Raw genomic sequence first — 25,227 nt, 5'->3', positions numbered from 1 at the left:
GTTTGTTAGTTTGTTTAAATAAAAAAAAAAGAGAGAAAGAACATTTTCTGTTATTGTTTATGGACAATGTACTGCATAACAAAGTGCAAAACTAGTTTTCTACTATTAATGGGACATTAACCTCCCCCACGGATACTAGTTGTTGTTGTTATGTCCTGTTGTGTACATGTCTCTGTGAAACTCAATAAAAATATTAACAACAACAACAAAAAACACACATAGGTCACATACATTAATACATACAATAAAAACAGACAGATCAAATCATGATACAGGTGATGGTACTCCTGCTGGGCATTGCTGCCTGACGCACCTCCAACAGTGCCTTTAGAACAGGTGTGCTGTGACACCTCACTGAACACCTATGTGGGCCTAACTGGGTCATCAGCTGGGGACCACCAGTCAGACAAAGCAGTGTTTATAAAATGTAGTGCCTATTTAAAAAGTCCAGTCATTTAAAAATAATAATAATAAAAATAAAAATTAAAAAATAAAAAAAAACGATTATGACGATTATTCAACTAATAAAAATTCTCCACGATAAAGTTAGCGCGGGTGTTTTTATCGCGATTAACGATAAACACGATAATCGTCCCATCCCTAGTTGAGACTCTCTCCACGCTCGCTCCGTCGATGAGCAGGGGCTGGACCTCAGAAGTGAAGTAGAAAGTGACAGTGCAGTGGGGGGGGGGGGGGGGGGTAACCCAGAACTCCTCCTCCTGTTAGCATCCTCTCCTCCCCCATCTCACGGAAGCTGCTCGCAGGCGAAGTAGTCTTTGAGGGGAGCGAAGAGGTGGCGAATGACAGGGACACTCCACGACTTCCCCAGGACCATCTGCCTCTGCTGCCGGTTCATGTTCCCCGCGTCCGTGTAGTGCTTCGGGAACCCAAAGATCCTGGAAGGAGGGACAGATGAAACCCCCCCCAAAAAAGATAAAACGGTTAACTTCAGGAAGTGAAATGAGATTCTGGTCCAGTCCAGTGGTTTACTGGTCACGGGTAACGACTAGGAATGTAAGAAGAGGGCCGGGGTTCAAATCCTGCCACCATCTTAGTATATACAATACTCAAATCCTCCCTCATCTATCTGCCCCTCAATTCCCAACTGTCTCTAAGAATCAATATGAAAAGAGGAAGAAAAAAAAAAGTGGCAAATGAGAAGAGACGCGTACTTCTCCAGTTCGGTGGCCCACAGCATGTCCTCCTTGCCGTTCATCAGCACAGGGCACTTGCTCTCGGCCTTGCCCTGCTTCAGAGAGTTCGTCTTGGTGGTAATGGTCCGCACTTTGACGTACTGCGCCAACAGAACACAAACAACAACATAAGACATCGAGGAATTCACTTGGATACAGTGTACGTCGGAACGGGGAATAATGTTGAATTACGTCCGATGGAAACGGTGTGAAAAGCAACATGACAGCAGGTTTTGAAAGAACACAAACAGGACCGCAACAGGAACAGGAACACAAAACAGGACTGGTACGGTTACTGTTTAGGGCACAAGTATAGGACCGGCTGAGATTGTTCTGACCTGGGCTTGCCTTCCGATGCCGGTCTCCAGGCAGTCCTGAAGGCTGAGGTTGTCGTTCTGGGAGGCGATAATGGGTCTGGAGGAAGACAAACACACACAGGATCAAACAACAGATTCTATACCACAGGAGGGGAAACTGAAACCTTAAACCAGTTAAGAAAGGTCACCCAACCAGGGAGCCTGTCTGAGGTATGTCTCAGCCTGAGAAAGGACTGTTTGAAGGATTGTCTGAGACACCTTAGATTCGGAATGTTTTTAGATTACACCCGAATGTATTCTTTGCTCTAGGCACAGGGTCAGCCATAGTCAGTGCCCCTGGAGCAATTAGGGGTTAAGTGCCTTGCTCAAGGGCACAATGGCAGTGGTAGGCACCTTGGATATGATGCCAGCAACCCTCCGGTCACCAGCTCATATCCGGCTCACATCACATTAGGCTACCTGCCTCCCCTTTTTGGCACATACACACAGAAGAGGGAGGATCAATTTCATTCATCACTGTACACTTTCATTTTGAAATATCAATGATTTGTTTTTTGGTTAAGGTTGATGACATGTGGATCAGAGAGGCTACAGGTCGTTTGATGGTAGGATAATCATGTGTAAGTATAAGATCGTGAGCATAGAATTATAAGGTTCTATCTCAGTTTAGGGCAGTTCAGAGATATTGAGCGTCAAAGTTTTTACATTCCATTATGTTTTGTGAGATGGAACCTTTGTATTTTATTTTTACTAACTAAAAAATTTCAACATTTTTTAAATAACACCACACAGGCATTAATAAACACCTAATGGATCAGATTACGTAAAAAACATATTTTTTTACAACCTTATAGTTCTAACGTCACGAGATGTGTAAGTCCCCGTACCTGTCCATGCCAGGGATGTTCCCCCAGAAGAACCGGGCTCTGTGGGCCGGGCTGACCGTCACAGCATCCACCATCACCGGGTTACACTGTCAACCACACCACAGTTTTACACTACAATCACTCCTAAAACTGAAACCTGAATAACAACAACACACACTGAGTTACTCCATCACAACTTGTAACCATGTAATTACTCTGATTACAACTTTAAAAGTAGAAAACAATCGCAAACAGACATCACTGTCATAACATCTCAATCCAATGTTGTCACATCATCAATGTGAAAGTATGACAGATACGGGATACAAAGCGGATGAAAAGAGGATGAAAAGAGGAGAGTGGCCGACCTCCAGGAAGCGACAGATGGCGTTCTTGTCCTTGCCGGCCATGAACGTCACGTTCTCAAACATCCAGAAGAAGGGCCGAGGGTCTTCCTCTCCAGGCTTCAGGACGTGGAGCAGCCTGTAGTAGTCGAAGAACAGGCGCCCGGAACCCTCTGCAGGCAGGGAGCACACAGCAGCAGGCCCTGTTACACCACCCACCCTGATACTCAACCCTGGCCCTGTTACCCCACCCACCAGACCCCTGTTACACCACCCACCAGACCCAGGCAGGGAGCACACAGCAGCAGGCCCTGTTACACCACCCACCCGATACTCAACCCTGGTCCTGTTACACCACCCTCCTGACCCCTGTTACTCAAACCTGGTCCTGGGGAGCCACAGAGGGTCTCCAGGACCAGGGGGGTCCTGGTTGTTGTCCCAGACTAGGGCTGCTATCACACCTAATTCAACTATCACCTAGTATCGACTGATCTTCAGAACAATGATGAAGTGAATCAGGTGTGTCAGGACCACGGCCCTCCAGGACCAGGAGTGAGGATCCCTGTATGAGGAGGAAGAACTAAAGGAACCGGATAGCGGAGCAAAGAGCAGCTCATGGACAGATTCACTACTTCTCTACTTCTCATCAGTCAGTCTCACACCGCCCCTGTTGGTAATATCTAATAAATACTACACAGAGGTAGAGAAACGCCGAAACAATTGAATCAAAAGGTAAACGTTTGAAATCACACACCATACAATCCTTTCCGGGCTGGATTGACGATGGATAAGTCGTTGCAAGGGCTTCCTCCGATGAGTAGATCAAACGGACCCCATTTCTCAACCTGGAATTGGAAAGCAAGATTGTCGTATACATTAAATATAGATAGACACAATTCAAGGCCTACTTGAGTGGCTAATTATTTTCTGCCGTAATGGAAAAACCTGAGACCACACATGCTCATTGGGCGCATTGTACTCACAGTATGAAACGTGATTAAGCAAAAAATGAATCCGTACGTGTTGTTTGGTGATCTCCCGCACGTTGTCCACATGGATGATCTTGCCGTCGTGGTTGACGATGGAGACGGAGATGGACTCCTCACAGACCTCTGACGCCACGTATGTCTCCACCTTGAAGCCCAGGTCTTTCAGGACCAGGTAACCTGGGGTCACGTGTTATATGTTATATGTTATATGTTATACGACAGATAATCTTTGATCTCTCGCTTCTACCGCAGAGCACATAGTAGAATCAGAACAGTAGAATCAGAACAGCAGAATCAGAACAGCAGGATATTGTGTTGGTGAGCTGCTGACCTGTGGCGATGCCATCGAACAGCGAGAGGACCCTGATTGGCCGACGCAGGTTGGCAGGGATGGATGGGTAAACACGGTGAGGCTCCTAGAGGGGGCAACGGTCAAACACACTCCTTCACTTACTGGCCAATCATTCACCTCATAATGAACCATACTAACATGGCCACAACACCCCCCGCCCCCCCCCCCCCCCCCCCTCCCCGTTGCCTGGTTCTACAAATCACGGCTCTTCATTTCGATAAGATTGTCCAACAAGCCCCCTACTTCTAGGCCACTCACAAACTCCATGGCGCTGTTGTTGGCGAAGAAGGTCTGAACGCGGATGCTCCAGTCCAGCCGGGGTTTGAGGGTCCCGTGGCGGCAGTCGGGCTGGCACAGGTAGCAGATCCACGGGTCCATGTCCTTCAGAGAGTCAAAGGTCCCGGGCCCCACCAGGATGTCCAGACAGTTCACGCAGAAGACGCTGGGAAGAGGACAGGACAGGGGTGGGATCTCAGCTAGCTCACCTCAAAACCCGTCCTGTGTTTGTCAGCCACGTCAGAGTATTGACACCGTATGGGACGTCTCGCACTCTGTGTGAGACTGACCGAGTTGACTTACACGCATAAAAACACTTGAAGATACGAACGCATTCCACAGACAAGGAGAGAAGAAGAGGATCGACACAAGACAACTCCCAAAGGCTGTATTGTTGCTGTGTACTCATACGGTTTGTGCGAGATCAACGTTGCTAAAGGAAAATCTAGGCTTATTTTTGATAAGTCTCACGAGAAAAGCAAAGACGCTAGGCTAACTCACCGAAAGCAGCTGTCGTGGCCACACAGGATGACCTCCAGACCATAGCAGCACACCGTGCAGTAGGACTGGTAGCCGTCCTTGTCATAGAGATACAGAGTCTCTGAGAAGTTGTCCTGTCGGAAGGGGAATGTTCAGCGTTACCACAATTCTAGAATAAAGTCCCTAGATTACAGTGTTAATTTCGTTAGCGAAAACGTTGACGAAAAATAGGCGCTAACGAACTTTTTCCCATGACGAAGACGTGACGTTGACGTCACGAAATTCATCTTTGAAAATAAAAACTGTGACTAAACTATTTTGACTTTCGTTGACGAGACTAAGACGAGACTAAAATGTTTGTGGTGGCCTAACGGACATTCACATGAATATCCATAATGAATTTTCTTTTCGAGTGCAGTGCATTCTTGGTTGTAGCCTGGTCTAACCATCTTCCGCGCAATCTTTCATTCATTCATGCCCAGACGCGCGCAAGAAGTGTGCCAAAGCTACACGATGGCTGAAGTTCAAGCACAAGCAGTCAGTAATTGGTAATGGAAGAAAGAAAAGAATAGATATATGGACACACTTTAATTATAACGCAACAGAAAATAAAACACAATGCACCGTAATAGCTGAAGAGAAACGATGTGGCTTCAAAATAGCTGGGAAGAACACGACAAAGCTAACCCTAACCTTAGTAGTAATGAGGACAACACAGCAACATTGCATCGATGGGAGAGAGAGACTAGCTAGATATCCAGCTACGGTAAGAATATTACATAAACAGTGAAATCAAATGTTGCTGCAAGACTTATTATATATAGTAGTGCCGAGAGACGGGAGTCGTAGGCGCCGTGTCAAATGACAAAGCTAAACGTTTAATGAAGGACATGAACGATTGCCAACAACACACTCAAGCAGTAAGTAGAACTGAATAAACAACTCGGGTACCACGCACTTAACTGTCCGTGCGGAACAATACTCCCAACTCATAGTTCCGAGGGTGAATTATGTCAACCCACCACAATATATTATATCTGTTGAAACCCCAGCTTACTTGATATAACCCATACATTTCCATCCAATTCCCAATACCTGTCTTGTCTTTACTTCAACACAGCACAGGGCATAGCATGTCATACTCCATCTTACTATTTTTAATAACTTCCTCCTAGACCTATCCTATGAAGAGACATCTAATGGACAATTTAGGTACTGCAAGATAATATATACTTTAATGATCCCCCTGGGGGGAAATTTGGGAACGCTGGACTATTATGCTGTTGTAGACAACGCAGGAAGAAAGGAAAGGAGTTGAATGTCGCTATAAGAGGGACTATTAAATGTGACTAAAACTAGACTAAAATGTAATTAATTCCGTTGACTAAAACTAGACTAAAACTAAGAAGGATAAAATTGACTAAGTGTGACTAAAACTAACATGCATTTTCATTTAAAGACTAAGACTAAATCTAAAATAGCTGCCAAAATGAACACTGCTAAATTAGAATAGTAAAATACCGCCGTAGAAAGAACTGGAAGAGAGTTCGATAGGGTTATTGTCTTACTTTGCATTTGGAACAGAGACTTCCTTCGAAGAGCGGATGAAACGTCTCAACGTCGTCTGTGCCGCAGCAAAGACAGAACTCTGCAGAAAGATAATAAAACACTCTTTTTAAGTGAATGAATGAGTGTCTCAGTGTTTCCTCTACATGCATTTCATCGTGGCGGTCCGCCCTGATGGAATTTCCTCCGCCACCATGCAGATTTCTCAACCCCCAAAAAAAAAAAAGATTTAGGCCGCTTTTCAGACCTTCACAGCGCTAGACACACCCACAAGCGCGAAGCGACGCGCTTGCAAAACTGTTTTGTGATTGGTCGAATACATCTAGGTAGGCTGCGTCTAGTCTACAAACTACTTCAGGTGTTACAATCCATTACAGATTGATTAGCAACACTGCATCAGCACGACGGTGGGTTATTGCATTCTATGGTTCGTGTTCTTATACCAGTGCTCAGTATACAAGTATTTTAAATGAACATTCGTAATGTAGTCTGATGTTCATGGTCAACTAAATCAGGCTATTTTGTGAAACAATTATGTTTCCGCTACCTTAGAACTACTTAAAGTAATTGCCAGAAATGTTAGCTAGCAATGTTAGCTAGCTATGTGTTCATAAATTCCTGGTTCCATTTTCAGAGGAGTTTGTTAAAGTATTTCAAACGAAAAGTACCAGAAGATGAGGAAGACGGTCAGGTAACCACACATAGTGAAAAATATGATGATAAATACGATGTAATAATTATGATGAGACGGTATGATATGGCACGTGTGTGGTGGTCTTGCGGCCTGTCTCGTTCCAGCGAGTCAACTCGTATACATTGTGCGCTCTGCGCTGCGGGCTAAAGGGCTCTGCACACAGCGTGCGATGCAATTTCTGTTGTATGTTCTCATAGACTTCCATTCAAACTTCAAAATGGAACGTTGACGGCGACGCGCAACAGAAATCGCACGCTGTGTGCAGAGCCCTTAACGATCTTGTAACTTCGCAAACAATAGCAGCATTTAAAATGTTTTGTTTTTTGTTGTTTTTTCGTTGTTTTGAGCGCGCGTGCGCGTTTCATGCGCGTGCACGCGAAAAAATCTACCCGCCACCATGGTAAAAATTCCTGGAGGAAACACTGGTGTCTGATTTCACGAGTCAACCAAAGAATGAACGAGTAAGACATGGATTATAATCTTAGGATATGTCATTATTCACTAATCATTTAAAAAAGAATGATAATTTAAAATAAATAAATAAATGTGCAGATGTTGGCACAGCCTTTTACCTTCAATGTCTATTCCCTTGTCCAAAACCTTGCGCACCATTTTCTCTGGAAAACAAATGTAAACAAACAAACAGTCAGGATGCGTCATCATAGGTAGCAGTGTAACAGTGAACAGAGAAAAACAAAAGCAAACAAATAGGTAAATACTGCAAATACAAAACATGATTTTAAGTATCTGTCCAGAGTGGATAGTTCAGTCTAAAGGAGGGTAGTTGATGCAGGCAGTTCTAAGAAGGAGTGGTGAGTAGAACCGAAGACAGTTCCATTTTGAGGAGGTGAATATTTTGAAAATTAGTCCTCTGGTCTCTAAATCAATATTTTTTAAACAATTCCACAGCGGGTGCATATCTGTAATGTAGTGAGGGTTTGAAGAGCGTATACTAGGGGTGGGCATCAATGATCGACGATCGATAATTGATCGATAAGGATCTTGGTCGATCACAAAATATTTTACTCGATAATCTTTATTTTTTTTAATAAATAATAATAATAATGGAAATTAGTTTGTCCACGTGTCACCAGATTGCGTTCGTCTCTCACCCCTGAAAATGTTAACATGATCATCTTTCTGAACAAGAACCAGTAGGCCTGCCGCCTACAGTCTCTCGCTGGAGTTTAAATTTAAGTTAAGCTGGACGCTCTTAAGGACACTAACGTTTTCAGTCATCCTCCTATTTGTGAGTAACTGTTTTTTTACTGCTCCTATGGTGAGTTACTTATTTTCTATATTTTTATTTATAACATAAAATGTGTTTTTAAGTTAAACAATTTAAGCTCCTCACTGCCTTGTTTAAGAGGATTGTTATCTGACTGTAGTGTCTAGTTTGAATGTGAATGAATGAATGTGTGCAATAGCAACACATAAAAAAATTTCCCCAAGGAAAAAAAAAATACATTTTTTTTTTTTTTTTTACTTTTTTATGGAAAAAAAGCTTATCGATTAATCGATAATTGATCGTTAATTCTTGCGATTATCGAAAAAGAAATGTTGATCGTTTGCCCAGCCCTAGCGTATACGTATTCATTTCATAGAAGTCATTCTGAAGGCGATTATCAGAAGTACACTAGTATCTCCGGTCTCCAGATCCAACATCTTGAAAGTTCCGGCGACCTTACCTCTTAACGTCTGGTCTGGTTGAACGTAGGCCTCGCTCTGCTCCTTGGCTTTGTAGTAGGACCTGGGTCTTTTGTCTGGCGGCAGGTACTCGGGGTCCGTCTTCTTCCCTTTGGCACCTTTCACAGCGTACGGCCCGCGCCTGGGCTCCGGGTCGACCCCAGAGCCAGAGTCAGACGTTTGGAAGTCTGGGTCTATCTTCTTCTGCCTGCCGACTTTCTTGCGGCGCGGCGCAGAGGTCTTGCGTTTGGGCTCCGGGTCGACCCCAGAGCCAGAGGGTAGAACTGTGTCGAGCCCAGAGCCAGAGTCTGGCGTTTGGAAGTCTGGGTCTATCTTCTTCGGCCTGCCGACTTTCTTGCGGCGCGGCGCAGAGGCCTTGGGTTTGGGCTCCGGGTCGACCCCAGAGCCAGAGTCAGCATCTGGCGTTTGGAAGTCTGGGTCTATCTTCTTCGGCGGCGCAGAGGTCTTGGGTTTGGGCTCCGGGTCGACGGGTTGGAGCTTCACATCCAGAGCCATCTCCGTCTGTTTATAAACAACATAACAATGTATATATACATAACTTACTCTCAAGGGAGGACAGTAGGAGAGGACAGTAAGGGAGGACAGTAAGGGAGGACGGTAGGAGAGGACGGTAGGAGAGGACGGTAGGAGAGGACGGTAGGAGAGGACGGTAGGAGAGGACGGTAGGAGAGGACGGTAGGAGAGGAGAGTAGGAGAGGACAGTAGGAGAGGACAGTAGGAGAGGACAGTAGGAGAGGAGAGTAGGAGAGGACGGTAGGAGAGGACGGTAGGAGAGGACGGTAGGAGAGGACGGTAGGAGAGGACGGTAGGAGAGGACGGTAGGAGAGGACGGTAGGAGAGGACGGTAGGAGAGGACGGTAGGAGAGGACGGTAGGAGAGGACGGTAGGAGAGGACGGTAGGAGAGGACGGTAGGAGAGGACGGTAGGAGAGGACGGTAGGAGAGGACGGTAGGAGAGGACGGTAGGAGAGGACGGTAGGAGGACGGTAGGAGGACGGTAGGAGGACGGTAGGAGGACGGTAGGAGAGGACAGTAGGAGAGGACAGTAGGAGAGGAGAGTAGGAGAGGACGGTAGGAGAGGACGGTAGGAGAGGACGGTAGGAGAGGAGAGTAGGAGAGGACAGTAGGAGAGGACAGTAGGAGAGGACAGTAGGAGAGGACAGTAGGAGAGGACAGTAGGAGAGGACGGTAGGAGAGGACGGTAGGAGAGGACAGTAGGAGAGGACAGTAGGAGAGGACGGTAGGAGAGGACAGTAGGAGAGGACAGTAGGAGAGGACGGTAGGAGAGGACAGTAGGAGAGGAGAGTAGGAGAGGACAGTAGGAGAGGAGAGTAGGAGAGGAGAGTAGGAGAGGACAGTAGGAGAGGACGGTAGGAGAGGAGAGTAGGAGAGGACGGTAGGAGAGGACAGTAGGAGAGGAGAGTAGGAGAGGACAGTAGGAGAGGACAGTAGGAGAGGACAGTAGGAGAGGACAGTAGGAGAGGACAGTAGGAGAGGACAGTAGGAGAGGACAGTAGGAGAGGACAGTAGGAGAGGACGGTAGGAGAGGAGAGTAGGAGAGGACAGTAGGAGAGGACAGTAGGAGAGGACAGTAGGAGAGGACAGTAGGAGAGGACAGTAGGAGAGGACAGTAGGAGAGGAGAGTAGGAGAGGAGAGTAGGAGAGGAGAGTAGGAGAGGACAGTAGGAGAGGACAGTAGGAGAGGAGAGTAGGAGAGGACAGTAGGAGAGGACAGTAGGAGAGGACAGTAGGAGAGGACAGTAGGAGAGGACAGTAGGAGAGGACAGTAGGAGAGGAGAGTAGGAGAGGACAGTAGGAGAGGACGGTAGGAGAGGACGGTAGGAGAGGACGGTAGGAGAGGACAGTAGGAGAGGAGAGTAGGAGAGGACGGTAGGAGAGGACGGTAGGAGAGGACGGTAGGAGAGGACGGTAGGAGAGGACGGTAGGAGAGGACAGTAGGAGAGGACAGTAGGAGAGGACAGTAGGAGAGGACAGTAGGAGAGGAGAGTAGGAGAGGACAGTAGGAGAGGACAGTAGGAGAGGACAGTAGGAGAGGACAGTAGGAGAGGAGAGTAGGAGAGGACAGTAGGAGAGGAGAGTAGGAGAGGACAGTAGGAGAGGAGAGTAGGAGAGGACAGTAGGAGAGGACAGTAGGAGAGGACAGTAGGAGAGGAGAGTAGGAGAGGAGAGTAGGAGAGGAGAGTAGGAGAGGACAGTAGGAGAGGACAGTAGGAGAGGACAGTAGGAGAGGACAGTAGGAGAGGACAGTAGGAGAGGACGGTAGGAGAGGACAGTAGGAGAGGACAGTAGGAGAGGACAGTAGGAGAGGACAGTAGGAGAGGAGAGTAGGAGAGGACAGTAGGAGAGGAGAGTAGGAGAGGACAGTAGGAGAGGACAGTAGGAGAGGACAGTAGGAGAGGACAGTAGGAGAGGACAGTAGGAGAGGACAGTAGGAGAGGACAGTAGGAGAGGAGAGTAGGAGAGGAGAGTAGGAGAGGAGAGTAGGAGAGGACGGTAGGAGAGGACAGTAGGAGAGGACAGTAGGAGAGGAGAGTAGGAGAGGAGAGTAGGAGAGGAGAGTAGGAGAGGACAGTAGGAGAGGAGAGTAGGAGAGGACAGTAGGAGAGGAGAGTAGGAGAGGAGAGTAGGAGAGGACAGTAGGAGAGGACAGTAGGAGAGGACAGTAGGAGAGGACAGTAGGAGAGGACAGTAGGAGAGGACAGTAGGAGAGGAGAGTAGGAGAGGACGGTAGGAGAGGAGAGTAGGAGAGGACAGTAGGAGAGGACAGTAGGAGAGGAGAGTAGGAGAGGACAGTAGGAGAGGACAGTAGGAGAGGAGAGTAGGAGAGGAGAGTAGGAGAGGAGAGTAGGAGAGGACAGTAGGAGAGGACAGTAGGAGAGGACAGTAGGAGAGGAGAGTAGGAGAGGACAGTAGGAGAGGACAGTAGGAGAGGACAGTAAGAGAGGAGAGTAGGAGAGGAGAGTAGGAGAGGACAGTAGGAGAGGACAGTAGGAGAGGACAGTAAGAGAGGACAGTAGGAGAGGACAGTAGGAGAGGAGAGTAGGAGAGGAGAGTAGGAGAGGACAGTAGGAGAGGACAGTAGGAGAGGACAGTAGGAGAGGAGAGTAGGAGAGGACAGTAGGAGAGGACAGTAGGAGAGGACAGTAGGAGAGGACAGTAGGAGAGGACAGTAGGAGAGGAGAGTAGGAGAGGAGAGTAGGAGAGGACAGTAGGAGAGGAGAGTAGGAGAGGACAGTAGGAGAGGAGAGTAGGAGAGGACAGTAGGAGAGGACGGTAGGAGAGGACGGTAGGAGAGGACAGTAGGAGAGGACAGTAGGAGAGGACGGTAGGAGAGGACGGTAGGAGAGGACGGTAGGAGAGGAGAGTAGGAGAGGAGAGTAGGAGAGGACAGTAGGAGAGGACAGTAGGAGAGGACAGTAGGAGAGGAGAGTAGGAGAGGAGAGTAGGAGAGGACAGTAGGAGAGGACAGTAGGAGAGGACAGTAGGAGAGTAGGAGAGGAGAGTAGGAGAGGACAGTAGGAGAGGACAGTAGGAGAGGACAGTAGGAGAGGACAGTAGGAGAGGACAGTAGGAGAGGAGAGTAGGAGAGGAGAGTAGGAGAGGACAGTAGGAGAGGACAGTAGGAGAGGAGAGTAGGAGAGGACAGTAGGAGAGGACGGTAGGAGAGGAGAGTAGGAGAGGAGAGTAGGAGAGGACAGTAGGAGAGGACAGTAGGAGAGGACAGTAGGAGAGGACAGTAGGAGAGGACAGTAGGAGAGGACAGTAGGAGAGGACAGTAGGAGAGGACAGTAGGAGAGGAGAGTAGGAGAGGAGAGTAGGAGAGGAGAGTAGGAGAGGACAGTATGAGAGGACAGTAGGAGAGGACAGTAGGAGAGGACAGTAGGAGAGGACAGTAGGAGAGGACAGTAGGAGAGGACAGTAGGAGAGGACAGTAGGAGAGGACAGTAGGAGAGGAGAGTAGGAGAGGACGGTAGGAGAGGACGGTAGGAGAGGAGAGTAGGAGAGGAGAGTAGGAGAGGACAGTAGGAGAGGACAGTAGGAGAGGAGAGTAGGAGAGGACAGTAGGAGAGGACAGTAGGAGAGGACAGTAGGAGAGGAGAGTAGGAGAGGACAGTAGGAGAGGACGGTAGGAGAGGACAGTAGGAGAGGACAGTAGGAGAGGAGAGTAGGAGAGGACAGTAGGAGAGGACAGTAGGAGAGGACAGTAGGAGAGGAGAGTAGGAGAGGACAGTAGGAGAGGACAGTAGGAGAGGACAGTAGGAGAGGACGGTAGGAGAGGACGGTAGGAGAGGACGGTAGGAGAGGACGGTAGGAGAGGACGGTAGGAGAGGACGGTAGGAGAGGACGGTAGGAGAGGACGGTAGGAGAGGACGGTAGGAGAGGAGAGTAGGAGAGGACAGTAGGAGAGGAGAGTAGGAGAGGACAGTAGGAGAGGACGGTAGGAGAGGACGGTAGGAGAGGACGGTAGGAGAGGACGGTAGGAGAGGACGGTAGGAGAGGACGGTAGGAGAGGACGGTAGGAGAGGACGGTAGGAGAGGACGGTAGGAGAGGACGGTAGGAGAGGACGGTAGGAGAGGACGGTAGGAGAGGACGGTAGGAGAGGACGGTAGGAGAGGACGGTAGGAGAGGACAGTAGGAGAGGACAGTAGGAGAGGACAGTAGGAGAGGAGAGTAGGAGAGGACAGTAGGAGAGGACAGTAGGAGAGGACAGTAGGAGAGGACAGTAGGAGAGGACAGTAGGAGAGGAGAGTAGGAGAGGAGAGTAGGAGAGGACAGTAGGAGAGGACAGTAGGAGAGGACAGTAGGAGAGGACAGTAGGAGAGGACAGTAGGAGAGGAGAGTAGGAGAGGACAGTAGGAGAGGACAGTAGGAGAGGACAGTAGGAGAGGACAGTAGGAGAGGACAGTAGGAGAGGAGAGTAGGAGAGGAGAGTAGGAGAGGACAGTAGGAGAGGACAGTAGGAGAGGACAGTAGGAGAGGACAGTAGGAGAGGAGAGTAGGAGAGGAGAGTAGGAGAGGACAGTAGGAGAGGACAGTAGGAGAGGAGAGTAGGAGAGGAGAGTAGGAGAGGAGAGTAGGAGAGGAGAGTAGGAGAGGAGAGTAGGAGAGGACAGTAGGAGAGGAGAGTAGGAGAGGAGAGTAGGAGAGGAGAGTAGGAGAGGAGAGTAGGAGAGGAGAGTAGGAGAGGAGAGTAGGAGAGGACAGTAGGAGAGGACAGTAGGAGAGGACAGTAGGAGAGGACAGTAGGAGAGGACGGTAGGAGAGGACAGTAGGAGAGGACCGTAGGAGAGGACGGTAGGAGAGGACGGTAGGAGAGGACAGTAGGAGAGGACAGTAGGAGAGGAGAGTAGGAGAGGACAGTAGGAGAGGACAGTAGGAGAGGACAGTAGGAGAGGACGGTAGGAGAGGACAGTAGGAGAGGACCGTAGGAGAGGACGGTAGGAGAGGACGGTAGGAGAGGACAGTAGGAGAGGACGGTAGGAGAGGAGAGTAGGAGAGGACAGTAGGAGAGGACAGTAGGAGAGGACAGTAGGAGAGGAGAGTAGGAGAGGACAGTAGGAGAGGACAGTAGGAGAGGACAGTAGGAGAGGACAGTAGGAGAGGACAGTAGGAGAGGAGAGTAGGAGAGGACGGTAGGAGAGGACGGTAGGAGAGGACGGTAGGAGAGGACGGTAGGAGAGGACGGTAGGAGAGGACGGTAGGAGAGGACGGTAGGAGAGGACGGTAGGAGAGGACGGTAGGAGAGGACAGTAGGAGAGGACAGTAGGAGAGGACAGTAGGAGAGGACAGTAGGAGAGGACAGTAGGAGAGGACAGTAGGAGAGGACAGTAGGAGAGGACAGTAGGAGAGGACAGTAGGAGAGGAGAGTAGGAGAGGACAGTAGGAGAGGACAGTAGGAGAGGACAGTAGGAGAGGAGAGTAGGAGAGGACGGTAGGGGAGGACAGTAGGAGAGGAGAGTAGGAGAGGACAGTAGGAGAGGACAGTAGGAGAGGAGAGTAGGAGAGGAGAGTAGGAGAGGACAGTAGGAGAGGACAGTAGGAGAGGACAGTAGGAGAGGACAGTAGGAGAGGAGAGTAGGAGAGGACAGTAGGAGAGGACAGTAGGAGAGGAGAGTAGGAGAGGACAGTAGGAGAGGACAGTAGGAGAGGACAGTAGGAGAGGACAGTAGGAGAGGACAGTAAGAGAGGACAGTAGGAGAGGACAGTAGGAGAGGACAGTAAGAGAGGACAGTAGGAGAGGAGAGTAGGAGAGGACGGTAGGGGAGGACAGTAGGAGAGGAGAGTAGGAGAGGACAGTAGGAGAGGAGAGTAGGAGAGGACAGTAGGAGAGGACAGTAGGAGAGGACAGTAGGAGAGGAGAGTAGGAGAGGACAGTAGGAGAGGAGAGTAGGAGAGGACAGTAGGAGAGGACAGTAGGAGAGGACAGTAGGAGAGGAGAGTAGGAGAGGACGGTAGGGGAGGACAGTAGGAGAGGAGAGTAGGAGAGGACAGTAGGAGAGGACAGTAGGAGAGGAGAGTAGGAGAGGAGAGTAGGAGAGGACAGTAGGAGAGGACAGTAGGAGAGGACAGTAGGAGAGGACAGTAGGAGAGGAGAGTAGGAGAGGACAGTAGGAGAGGAGAGTAGGAGAGGAGAGTAGGAGAGGACAGTAGGAGAGGACAGTAGGAGAGGACAGTAGGAGAGGACAGTAGGAGAGGACAGTAGGAGAGGAGAGTAGGAGAGGACAGTAGGAGAGGACAGTAGGAGAGGACAGTAGGAGAGGAGAGTAGGAGAGGACAGTAGGAGAGGAGAGTAGGAGAGGAGAGTAGGAGAGGACAGTAGGAGAGGACAGTAGGAGAGGACGGTAGGAGAGGACAGTAGGAGAGGACAGTAGGAGAGGACAGTAGGAGAGGACAGTAGGAGAGGACAGTAGGAGAGGACAGTAGGAGAGGAGAGTAGGAGAGGACAGTAGGAGAGGACAGTAGGAGAGGAGAGTAGGAGAGGACAGTAGGAGAGGAGAGTAGGAGAGGAGAGTAGGAGAGGACAGTAGGAGAGGACAGTAGGAGAGGACAGTAGGAGAGGACAGTAGGAGAGGACAGTAGGAGAGGACAGTAGGAGAGGAGAGTAGGAGAGGACAGTAGGAGAGGACAGTAGGAGAGGACAGTAGGAGAGGACAGTAGGAGAGGAGAGTAGGAGAGGACAGTACTCATGCCTTACTCAAGGGCACACTAGTAGTGGTGTGGTTTCTGCCAGGATTTGAACTCACAACCTTCCGATCACAAGTCCAACTCACTATCCACTAGCAGTGTTTCTCAACCCTCTCCTCGGGGTGCCCCAGCCGCACCACATATTTGATCTGTTCCACCACCAGCTCACCTGATTCCACTAATCAAGTACAAAGCAATTATGGTTTGTACTTGATTAGTTGAATCAGGTGAGCTGGTGGTGGATCAGATCAAATATGTGGAGCGGCTGGGGCGCCCCGAGGAGAGGGTTGAGAAACACTGGACTAGACCACCACTACCCCAAACATAACTAGGCTATAACAATGTAACAACATCACAACAACAAGGTTCTTATGACACATGATAGTGTAGGCTAGATATATAATGTAATTGTGCGACAACGTATCGCACCTAAAGTTTCTTTTTTTGAACACATGTTAACACACTTTCCTAAACACAATTTGCAAATTGGAACGTTGCCTCGACTACGAAGACGTTCTGATACGGACTGACTGACTCACTCTCGCGCCCGGCGCCACCGTGCTTTCTTCCCGCGAAAATCCCGGTAACAATTGTCCCATGGCCGTGAACCAATCGCTCGTTTCGTCTTTAACCGCTGATCCAGGGTCGGGTATATTTAATTTCCTCCGGACTGGGGATGGTCTAATCTGATCCCTGGTCGGTGGTTAGAGTGGTGTTGTCTTCCGGTAGCCCAATCAATGACTGTTTAGGAAACATAATGTTATGACAATAAACCCATGCTTTCCTTTTCATTTGTATAGAATTAATCAAAAATGATTTAAAACAACTAAATAATAAAAGTACCACAAATAAATGCAAATGTACAGATTAGGCTAAATGGTCATATTATGCTCACAATTATATTTTGTATAAAACCTGAAGAATGTAAACACGACTACAACTTGATAAAAAAAAAATTAGCAACTAGGTCTGGGGATGTATTCAATGGCGGTGAGGTTTGTTGGGTCCTTCACCACAGGAATAGTCAATATAAGAAGCTACCGCGCGGCACACGTGAACCAGAACATTGTTTCGAGAAGGTGCCCTCGCTAGAAACTAGCTCTCCCTGCTCACAACTTCAGTTCATCTACTTTAGTATACACTTGCAAGCGTTGTAGCAGAATACAGTCCCAAATCCCATGTCGGTCGCCAGCTACTCACCCTCCCAGGTCCACAGCCGCGCGGTCTTTAGTTCGCGAAAACAATCTAGTCTGTATCCGCCTTTAAACAGTCTGTATCCGCCTCTGAGCGACTCCGTGACGCCCACGCACTTCTGACCAATCACAGTCAGCTCGGTGTCCGCCGATTCCCGCCGCTTTGTACGATGTTGGCCTACGCCAGCGATTCCCAACCTATGGGCCGCGGCCCTCTGGTGGTCCGCGAGAGTACTGCAAGTGGGCCGCCAAATCATAGTCAAAATATTTTTTTAGAATCTTTTATTTTTTACAAAAACGTTTTAATTACTGTATTTTTTTCTTTAAAACCTTCAAAAATGCATCATAAGTGTGCTACTACTAGGCCTAATGCATGCTATGCATGATGATGCATATGAAATATCCAATAAGAATAAGAGAATAATGATGAGACACCGCAAAACATTTGCGTAAAATGCCTATGTGGACCGCGAATACTTTTGAGATTTCGAAGTGGGCCTTGCCCTTGAGTCCAAAAAGGTTGGGAACTGCGGGCCCTACGCAAACGTTATGCTAATCGCCATGCAGTCTGTAATCTCGAAACACAGCCTGTAACATAGCAATCATGTATGTAGCCAACGAATAACGAAGTGCAAAATCGTACAAATCTAGCTGCACAAGGTGCCTCGTGACAGCTGGATGTGGGGTGTTGCTTTTCCAGCGGGTGGTGGCTCAAATATGGCCCGTCTAGCTCGTAGTACTCCCGGCTTCAACGACTCGCTAAAGTCGTTTCCATTGATGAGTACTTTTTTTGGCGTTTTAAGTTTGGTGATCTAGCCTACGCATAACCAGATATTAATAACATAAATATATGACAAATAACACCAACCAAAGCGTTGATTGGGGTGTGAGCAAAGCATACGGAAAATAACCAAAACGATCGCGTTGCTTCCCTTTCCAGAATAACAGCACACGTTATTTGAGTCATCTAGTTTTGTAAAACATAGGCTAATGAAATGACTGTCCTCAGTACATATAGCCATCGTTGGTCATAGCCAGTCTCAATGTCTACTCTTGCGAATGTTTTTATTTATAAACGAAGTGTACGCTGCTGTTTTGTCACCTTCTCTTAACCCTGATGTCGACGCCCTCTAATCCAGTTCAAATCGAGCCAGAACATTTCCCACATCTGTGAACAGGGATGAAGGACGAAACGATAGTTTACGTTTACGACAGACAAAAACAGTATGTCTTCCAGTGGGAAAACCAGAACTGATTGATCGAAGTATTTTGCTCAATAATGCTAGTTTAGTTGTCATTTCTTGGTTTTATTATGTATGCCGTCGGCTTTATTTTGATGGTCGAGCCAACAATGGCGTTGACGTGCCATAATGAATGAATGAATGAATGAATGAATGAATGAATGAATGAATGAATGAATGGTCTTTATTGTCATTGCTATAGTACAGGTATCAAACAACGAAATTTGGGAGGGGGGGGCTCCCCTGGTGCTAGGAAAGAAGAAAAAAAAACTAAAAAAACAAGAAGGGAAAAGAGCTGGTTTACATAAATAAAGGCTATGTATGTACACTATCCACTATACTATACTGTACATATAAAACACTGTGCTGTACTCTATGCTATGCTATACCTATTCTAACATTTCCTATTTCTCTGCAACCTTATGTACCCTAGGGTTGTCATATTGCACATAGTGTTATTGCACATTCATTTAAAGGAGCTAGGGCTGCTAGGCCTTCAATGGGTTTTGTTATCTGTAGATCATTTACATACGTTCGACCCTTAACGGCACAAGATTGATGACGATCGAGTAATTAACATAATAAATGTGCTGCCAAAATGTGTGATGTCTGCAATGAATGTTCCTCTAACGCCCTCGCCATATACTTTGACGGAACCGTTAAAACGAATGTATCTTCTATCTGGGAATCGTGCATGAGACACTTCTTGATAGTGGGGTGGTCTCGACTAGGCTGTGAGGTCACGGTTTTCAGAGATTGTATAAAGATATCCCACTCCCACCAACAGAGGGCGCACCTAGTAAGAATGGGACTCAATGGAGCTTTCCTCAAAAAGTGTGTCTCTATAATGATTTATTTGATTTAAAGCTATTCATTTGTAGTTTGTATTATGTTTGTTGTCATAAACACACAACACACTAGTAGCATAGCTTCAACGTGTCTTTACTGAATACCCAATTAACCAGAACAGAGCAATACATCATAGATAGAGATCATCACCCAGGCATCACACCACAATAACAGAGCAATTGAACACTGATGCATCACCACAATAACAGAGCAATCGAACACTGATGTGTCACTGTTAACCCAATGTGAAGACATTCAGGGCTCTCAGGTCTCATGCATTGGGCGTGAGACACATGCATTTCAACCCGTTCACACGCTCACACACCACACCTTGTCTCACGCCCAATGCGTGAGACTTGAGAGCCCTGAGACATTAGTTTGACTCATTCTGAGGATACAGGACATAATGTAATGTCAAGGTGTGTGACTTTCATTCAAGGTGTGTGTTTTAAAGTTGATATGTGTCTTTTTTTGTACATCACAGCCAAAGTGGCTACGCTCTCTCACACAGTGTACACTACAGCCACCCTTACAATGACTACTAGCATTACCAGCTGTATGTTCCACTGGTAGTGAAGACTATATCATAATCCTCACCAGGGCCAGTCCTAGGCATTTAGGTGCCCTAGGCGAGAGAATGATTTGATGCCCCCCCCCTCCCCCCAAATTTTAGGGGCGCCACCACCACCACATTAAGCCACCAGTACTGCCTCATCACCACCCACACATTCAACAGTAAAAATATGGACAACAATGGTTTCAAGACGAAAATAGACAGTAGGCTGAGACATATTTTCATAGAGACATGAAATTCATAGAGACAAAATTATTGAAATGTAAAAAAAAATATATATTTTGGGGGGGGGCATTTGGCGCCCCCCAGGCATTTGGCGCCCTAGGCGACCGCCTAGTTCGCCTATGCCTAGGACCGGCCCTGCCTGGTGATGCCATGCTAGTGGACCCCTGCAGACAGTCCTCATGGAGGCGCCAAAACTGGAAAAATGTGGAAGAACACAAAAACAGCCCAGAGAAGGAGGGAAAGCCTAAACACAGCGAAGGGAGAAGAAGGACAAGGAGAAGCAGAAGGATGAGAAGTCTAAAAATAAGAAGTAGGACGAGGAGAAGCCCAAGTACAGCAGAACTGAGGAAGAGGAGAGTTATGTGTACATCGAGAGAAACGAGGAGAGGCACAAATAGAATAAAGGGGAGGCTGGTTGATACAAATATAGCAAAGATGAGGAGGAGAGGCCCAAGCACAGTAAGAGAATAAATATGAATATAGCTAGAAAGAGGAGTGCCATACAAATTGCAGGGAGGAGGAAGAGGAGGAGAGAAATCCCTAAGCAATCCCTAATCAACCCGGGCTCCAGAAAATACCAACCGTGTTGAAATGAACACAAGGGGATCTGAGAAGTCAGGAAATAGGGTTGAGCCGCAGCCTAAGGAAGAGAATCCTGAGGCTGCCACCAAAACTTTGGATAACCCACCTGACAAATTGAGTATCTCAACCAAGACCTTAGATCTCTAAACGGAGGTGCTGAGCTTAGATTTGGATTTAATTTGGAGTAGTAAGACTCCACCAGACAATGGGCCTTGGGAGGGAATCTTTGGGTGGTCAACATACAGGAACAAGAGGGCTCAAGGTCACTTTGTATAAAAGCATCTCCTAAATGACTTCCTTTTTCGTCACATGATCTGATTGCACAACTTCCATTCTAAAAGAGTTAATTTAAACAGCCTTCAGTCTTGTGCATTATGATGTCATGAAACTGAAGACAAAGAGGGTCTTACATTTGTGGAGTGATTTTGGTGGCAGTAAGAGTGGAGTGACGCTCATAAACACACACAACTGATTAGTGTAGTGTCCTGTACACTCTAATGAGAACAGTTCTAGAACCAATCACTATATTCTAGAACTCATCACTACACAGCCACGATTCCCATTCCACACTATGCACAGCACTCTAATCACAGCACTTGAATGATTTTTCAATGTCATGCAGGCATATTTCCGTATTATTGATATGTATCTGTGCTACACTGTAGTGTGCAAAGCCAGGACTTTACTCTGCATATATGGGTACACAGTGTCACAGGAGAGGAGAGAGGTATGTCAGACGGATGAAACTGTCTTAGAGTCGATTTTGGACAGACAGAAGAGGGCAGACAATCACTAACACCCCTCTCTTCCCACACCTTACCACCCCTCTCTTCTAAATACATCACATACACACACACACACACACACACACACACACACACACACACACACACACACACCACATAGACACCCACCCGAAGCTTAGTAATCTATTGGGGGGTGGCTTGTGCTGGTCAGTGACAAGACTACCCTCTCTAAATTTACAGTGGCATGTTGGCCCTGTTGCTGTCCCTGCGTGTGTCTCTCATATTTCTGCAGCCCTGCTGTGGCTGTGGTCTATGAATAGAAGAGCTGTGACACAGATTAGCAGCACAGCCTCACAGGGTCCTTCTCTCCACTGGGGCCTTTTCTAGTTTCCTCGGTTTTCTATATTTAGGGACTGACCCGCTCCCCAGTTCTCGACGGGAGAGGTGTTGGAGATGAGGTTGTGTTGGGTTGCGTTGCACGTCATAGGCTCATTTGCATATTAAGGGTGTAGGTATGTTTTACTTGTAGAGAAAGAGAGGATAAAGAGCACTGCTTTGCTTCTAGAGAAAATAACGAGAAATGGTACTAATTGAAAACAATTAAAGTAGCCTAAGAATAAAGTAGCCGCAGAATAAAGCTACTGTTGTGGCTCGAGTAGAAAGAATGTGAAGCAATAAGTCTGCAGCAAATATCAAGGCACTCCTTCTGTGAGGAAATTTAGTTTGGCTTAGCCCTGATGCATTAAGACAGTGTCAATTCAATTCAACTTTATTCGCCATGTGCAGTGCACTAGGAACATGATTTGGTATTCTACCATACTAAACAAGCTACAGTACATACAACAACAAGACGACAACACGACAATACTCAAGACAAAATATACAGTACCAATATGATTAATAAATACTGTACAACTAAGTGCAAGAACATGTAAAGTGCAAGGTGCAATGATCAGCAGTTATTGAGAAGGGCTATGTTATTTAATGTATAATGTTATTTTGGATATTTGTTGCAGGCTTTAGTGCTTCACATTTTTGTTCCACTCAAGCCACACCATAGTTTTATTCTCAGTATGTTTTGTGTTTTGTGTCGGTTTTAAGATAAATCCCTCCCATCAAAGTATTATGTGTGATGTGGTTGAGACAAGAATCATATTTAGTTCATACTGTAATTAACTAAGAGAGCCGTGTCTGTTTGGACACGACATCAATGCTGACTCTGAAGAAGAAACTCAAAATGAGGTCAGACATTCTGCATACCTACAGTGTGTAGCCCAGGTCTCTATGAAGAGACAGATCTCAGACCTGTATTAAACAGGTGACAATGAGTCAATGAGTCCATGGAAAAATAAACCTATGTCTACATGATTCCGGGTAACTAAGCTACTAATTCTTGTGTGCATGACTCCTAAGCCTTCTAGTCCGCACTTTTCTAGCGCACAATACAACTGTGACCTCGACAACACAACGTTTTACTTTTATCAACCACCTACTTGTCCTAAAAGATGCTCTGTTAGCATATCTACACTGTATAGTACACATGTAACATATTTCAGTTTTTTGGTAGCTACTGAAAACTACATCTAAATGTCATAATGATTTTGTAGTACTGCAGACCAGCACACAGAGGAGTCCTTCAGGAGAAACAAAATGTCACGTTTAATCCTGTGCTGGAGGGGGGATTTCCCAGCTAAGTTGTGCTGACCTTTTTGTGTTTCTCTGTGTGTGTGTGTGTGTGTGTGTGTGTGTGTGTGTGTGTGTTCCAGTAAGTCTTGCAGGGCTCTGTGAGGGGATATTGTAGGCTGGCTGTGAATCCCTCCGTGAGCCGCTGTGCTGAACTCTGACCATGACCTCCGCGTCACATAGGTGAGTACTATATGTGTGGCTTGACCACAGTGGAAATAAGTCTCAGACTTTTTTGTGATTCACTGTGATTTTATGTACGTGTCTCTTTTTAACTTTGAAATAAATCAAATCAAATCAAATGAGTGTGGGTGCTGATCTGAGCCATCCAGACAGAGAGGACTAATGGAGGGAGGGATGAAGAGAGGAATAAAGAGAAGTGGTAGCTGTAGTAGATCACTGGACCAAGAGAGAAATGAAGAATGGAGAGTGACAGGTTTTCTGTAATCCTATCCAAGTCCACAAGTAATTAATTAGAACATGAATAATGAGATGGGGTGAGTTCAGGCGAGGCTGGTGGAGGTAGAAATCGGAGGATGGGCTTATTGTAATGCATGGAATGGAATGAGGAATGGTATCAAAGAATGATATCAAACATGTGTTTGATAACATTCCTCATTCCATTCCACTATTCTACCGGCCTCCCCAGGGTACGTTGCAATGGAAAATCGGTTATAAGTTAAGGAAGGTTGACTGTTCAAGGCCTAGTAGCCAGCAATATCCCTAGGTTTAGAAAAAAAAGCAACCCTGAGGGGTCAATATAATATTACAGAGCACAATCCTTCAATCACTTCTAATGACCTTCACCCAAACTCTAAATAAACCCATTTAGATAACACTTGATCCTGAACGTGGGGCTATAGCCAAATTCGTGCTCTGCCAATGCAAACTGTGAAATTTGACTACCAAAGCAAGTTTGTGGCGGAAATGCTCAAAGTTCAAACACATCAAACACAAGGTTGTCTTGTGCTTTCTATTGTATGGGGTTGCTGCCAAAAAAACTGCTGTCACATTTATGGAGCGTCACATTCATTCTAGTTCCTGTCCAGTGACCGATCATCACACTCTGCATGCCCTCTTGTCTCACCTCTCTTATCCAGATCAGATTTACAATAAACGAGTTTTGTCCTTGCCCTTGTTTTTCCACATTGTTTCTCATCCTTTTCCCACACAGAGATGGAAATCAAGCATGAAAGCAAAACAATACGTGAGCTTAGAATGATAAGGTTCTATCTCCGTTTAGGGTAGTTTTTACATTCCATTATGTTTTGTGAGATGGAACCGTTGTATTTTATTAATTACTAACAACAACAAAAATCAACATTTTAAAAATAACACCACACAGGCATTAATAAACACCTAATGGATCAGATTATGTAAAAAACTCAATTTTGACAAAAATTGAGATAGAACCTTATAATTTTAACATCACAAATAGTCAATTACTTTGTAGACCTTCAGACAATAGATAACTCTAAAGTGGTCAACTCGGGTCCTCCTGTGAAGACCCTGCTTCTGAGGTTCTATAAGTATGCAAGGAAGGCTTTATGATTAGATGATTAGTTGAATCGGCTGTGCTAGTACTGGGCTGGAACAAAAACATGCAACCCTGGAGGTAGTGTACACACAGTATACAGTACCATAGGACTAGAGACTTTTCTGAAGGCATGAAGTAGTCTCTGTTTTATAATGTTTGTCCTGTCTCCACATAACCATTTCAATGTCTTTCTTTATCTTTTTGTTGGGATATTCTTGAGTAGCCAAGAGTTTACAAAACAAAAATATAAAATGTGTCCCCATGTGTCCCCACTTACAATTACACACAGCTCACATACACATACTGACATACAGATATTCCCTTTTTCTTTTTCGTGGGGCGCTAAACATAATGTATGTGGCACAAAACCATGTCCCAATTTAACCTGTGCCGAGCCCTGTTGCATATGGTCTAAATATATATATATATATAAATATAAAATTATTTATAATGTTTGTCCTGTCTCCACATAACCATGTCCTCAATCAACCTCACTAGACGGTCACTGCTCTTATCCGTAGTAATTCAAGACGAAACACATTTGCACATCGTTGCAGAACATCTGCAGAAGGAACGGGGGTATAATTCTGGGTCTTTTTACACATAC

At 46.5% G+C, this 25,227-nt stretch overlaps 1 protein-coding gene across 1 annotated transcript; it reads right to left on the bottom strand.

Moving 5' to 3' along the window:
* Window positions 1–609: 609 nt before the first annotated feature.
* On the bottom strand, window positions 610–9,279 carry LOC308173975 (DNA (cytosine-5)-methyltransferase 3C-like; the record flags this gene model as incomplete). Its single annotated transcript, XM_080549028.1, has 12 exons — window positions 610–896; window positions 1,173–1,294; window positions 1,532–1,607; window positions 2,398–2,483; window positions 2,745–2,893; window positions 3,475–3,565; window positions 3,741–3,886; window positions 4,041–4,125; window positions 4,320–4,503; window positions 4,839–4,951; window positions 6,386–6,465; window positions 8,766–9,279. The coding sequence occupies 12 exons, from the start codon at window positions 9,277–9,279 to the stop codon at window positions 746–748; spliced, it is 1,797 nt and encodes a 598-aa protein (XP_080405154.1). The 3' UTR covers window positions 610–745.
* Between the last annotated feature and the right edge of the window lie 15,948 nt (window positions 9,280–25,227).

This window comes from Nansenia antarctica (assembly GCF_963989245.1).
Source record: "Nansenia antarctica genome assembly, chromosome: 19".
Lineage (NCBI taxonomy): Eukaryota > Metazoa > Chordata > Actinopteri > Argentiniformes > Microstomatidae > Nansenia > Nansenia antarctica.
The sequence above is the reverse complement of the archived record's forward strand: the minus strand, read 5'-3'. Positions and strand labels throughout refer to the sequence as shown.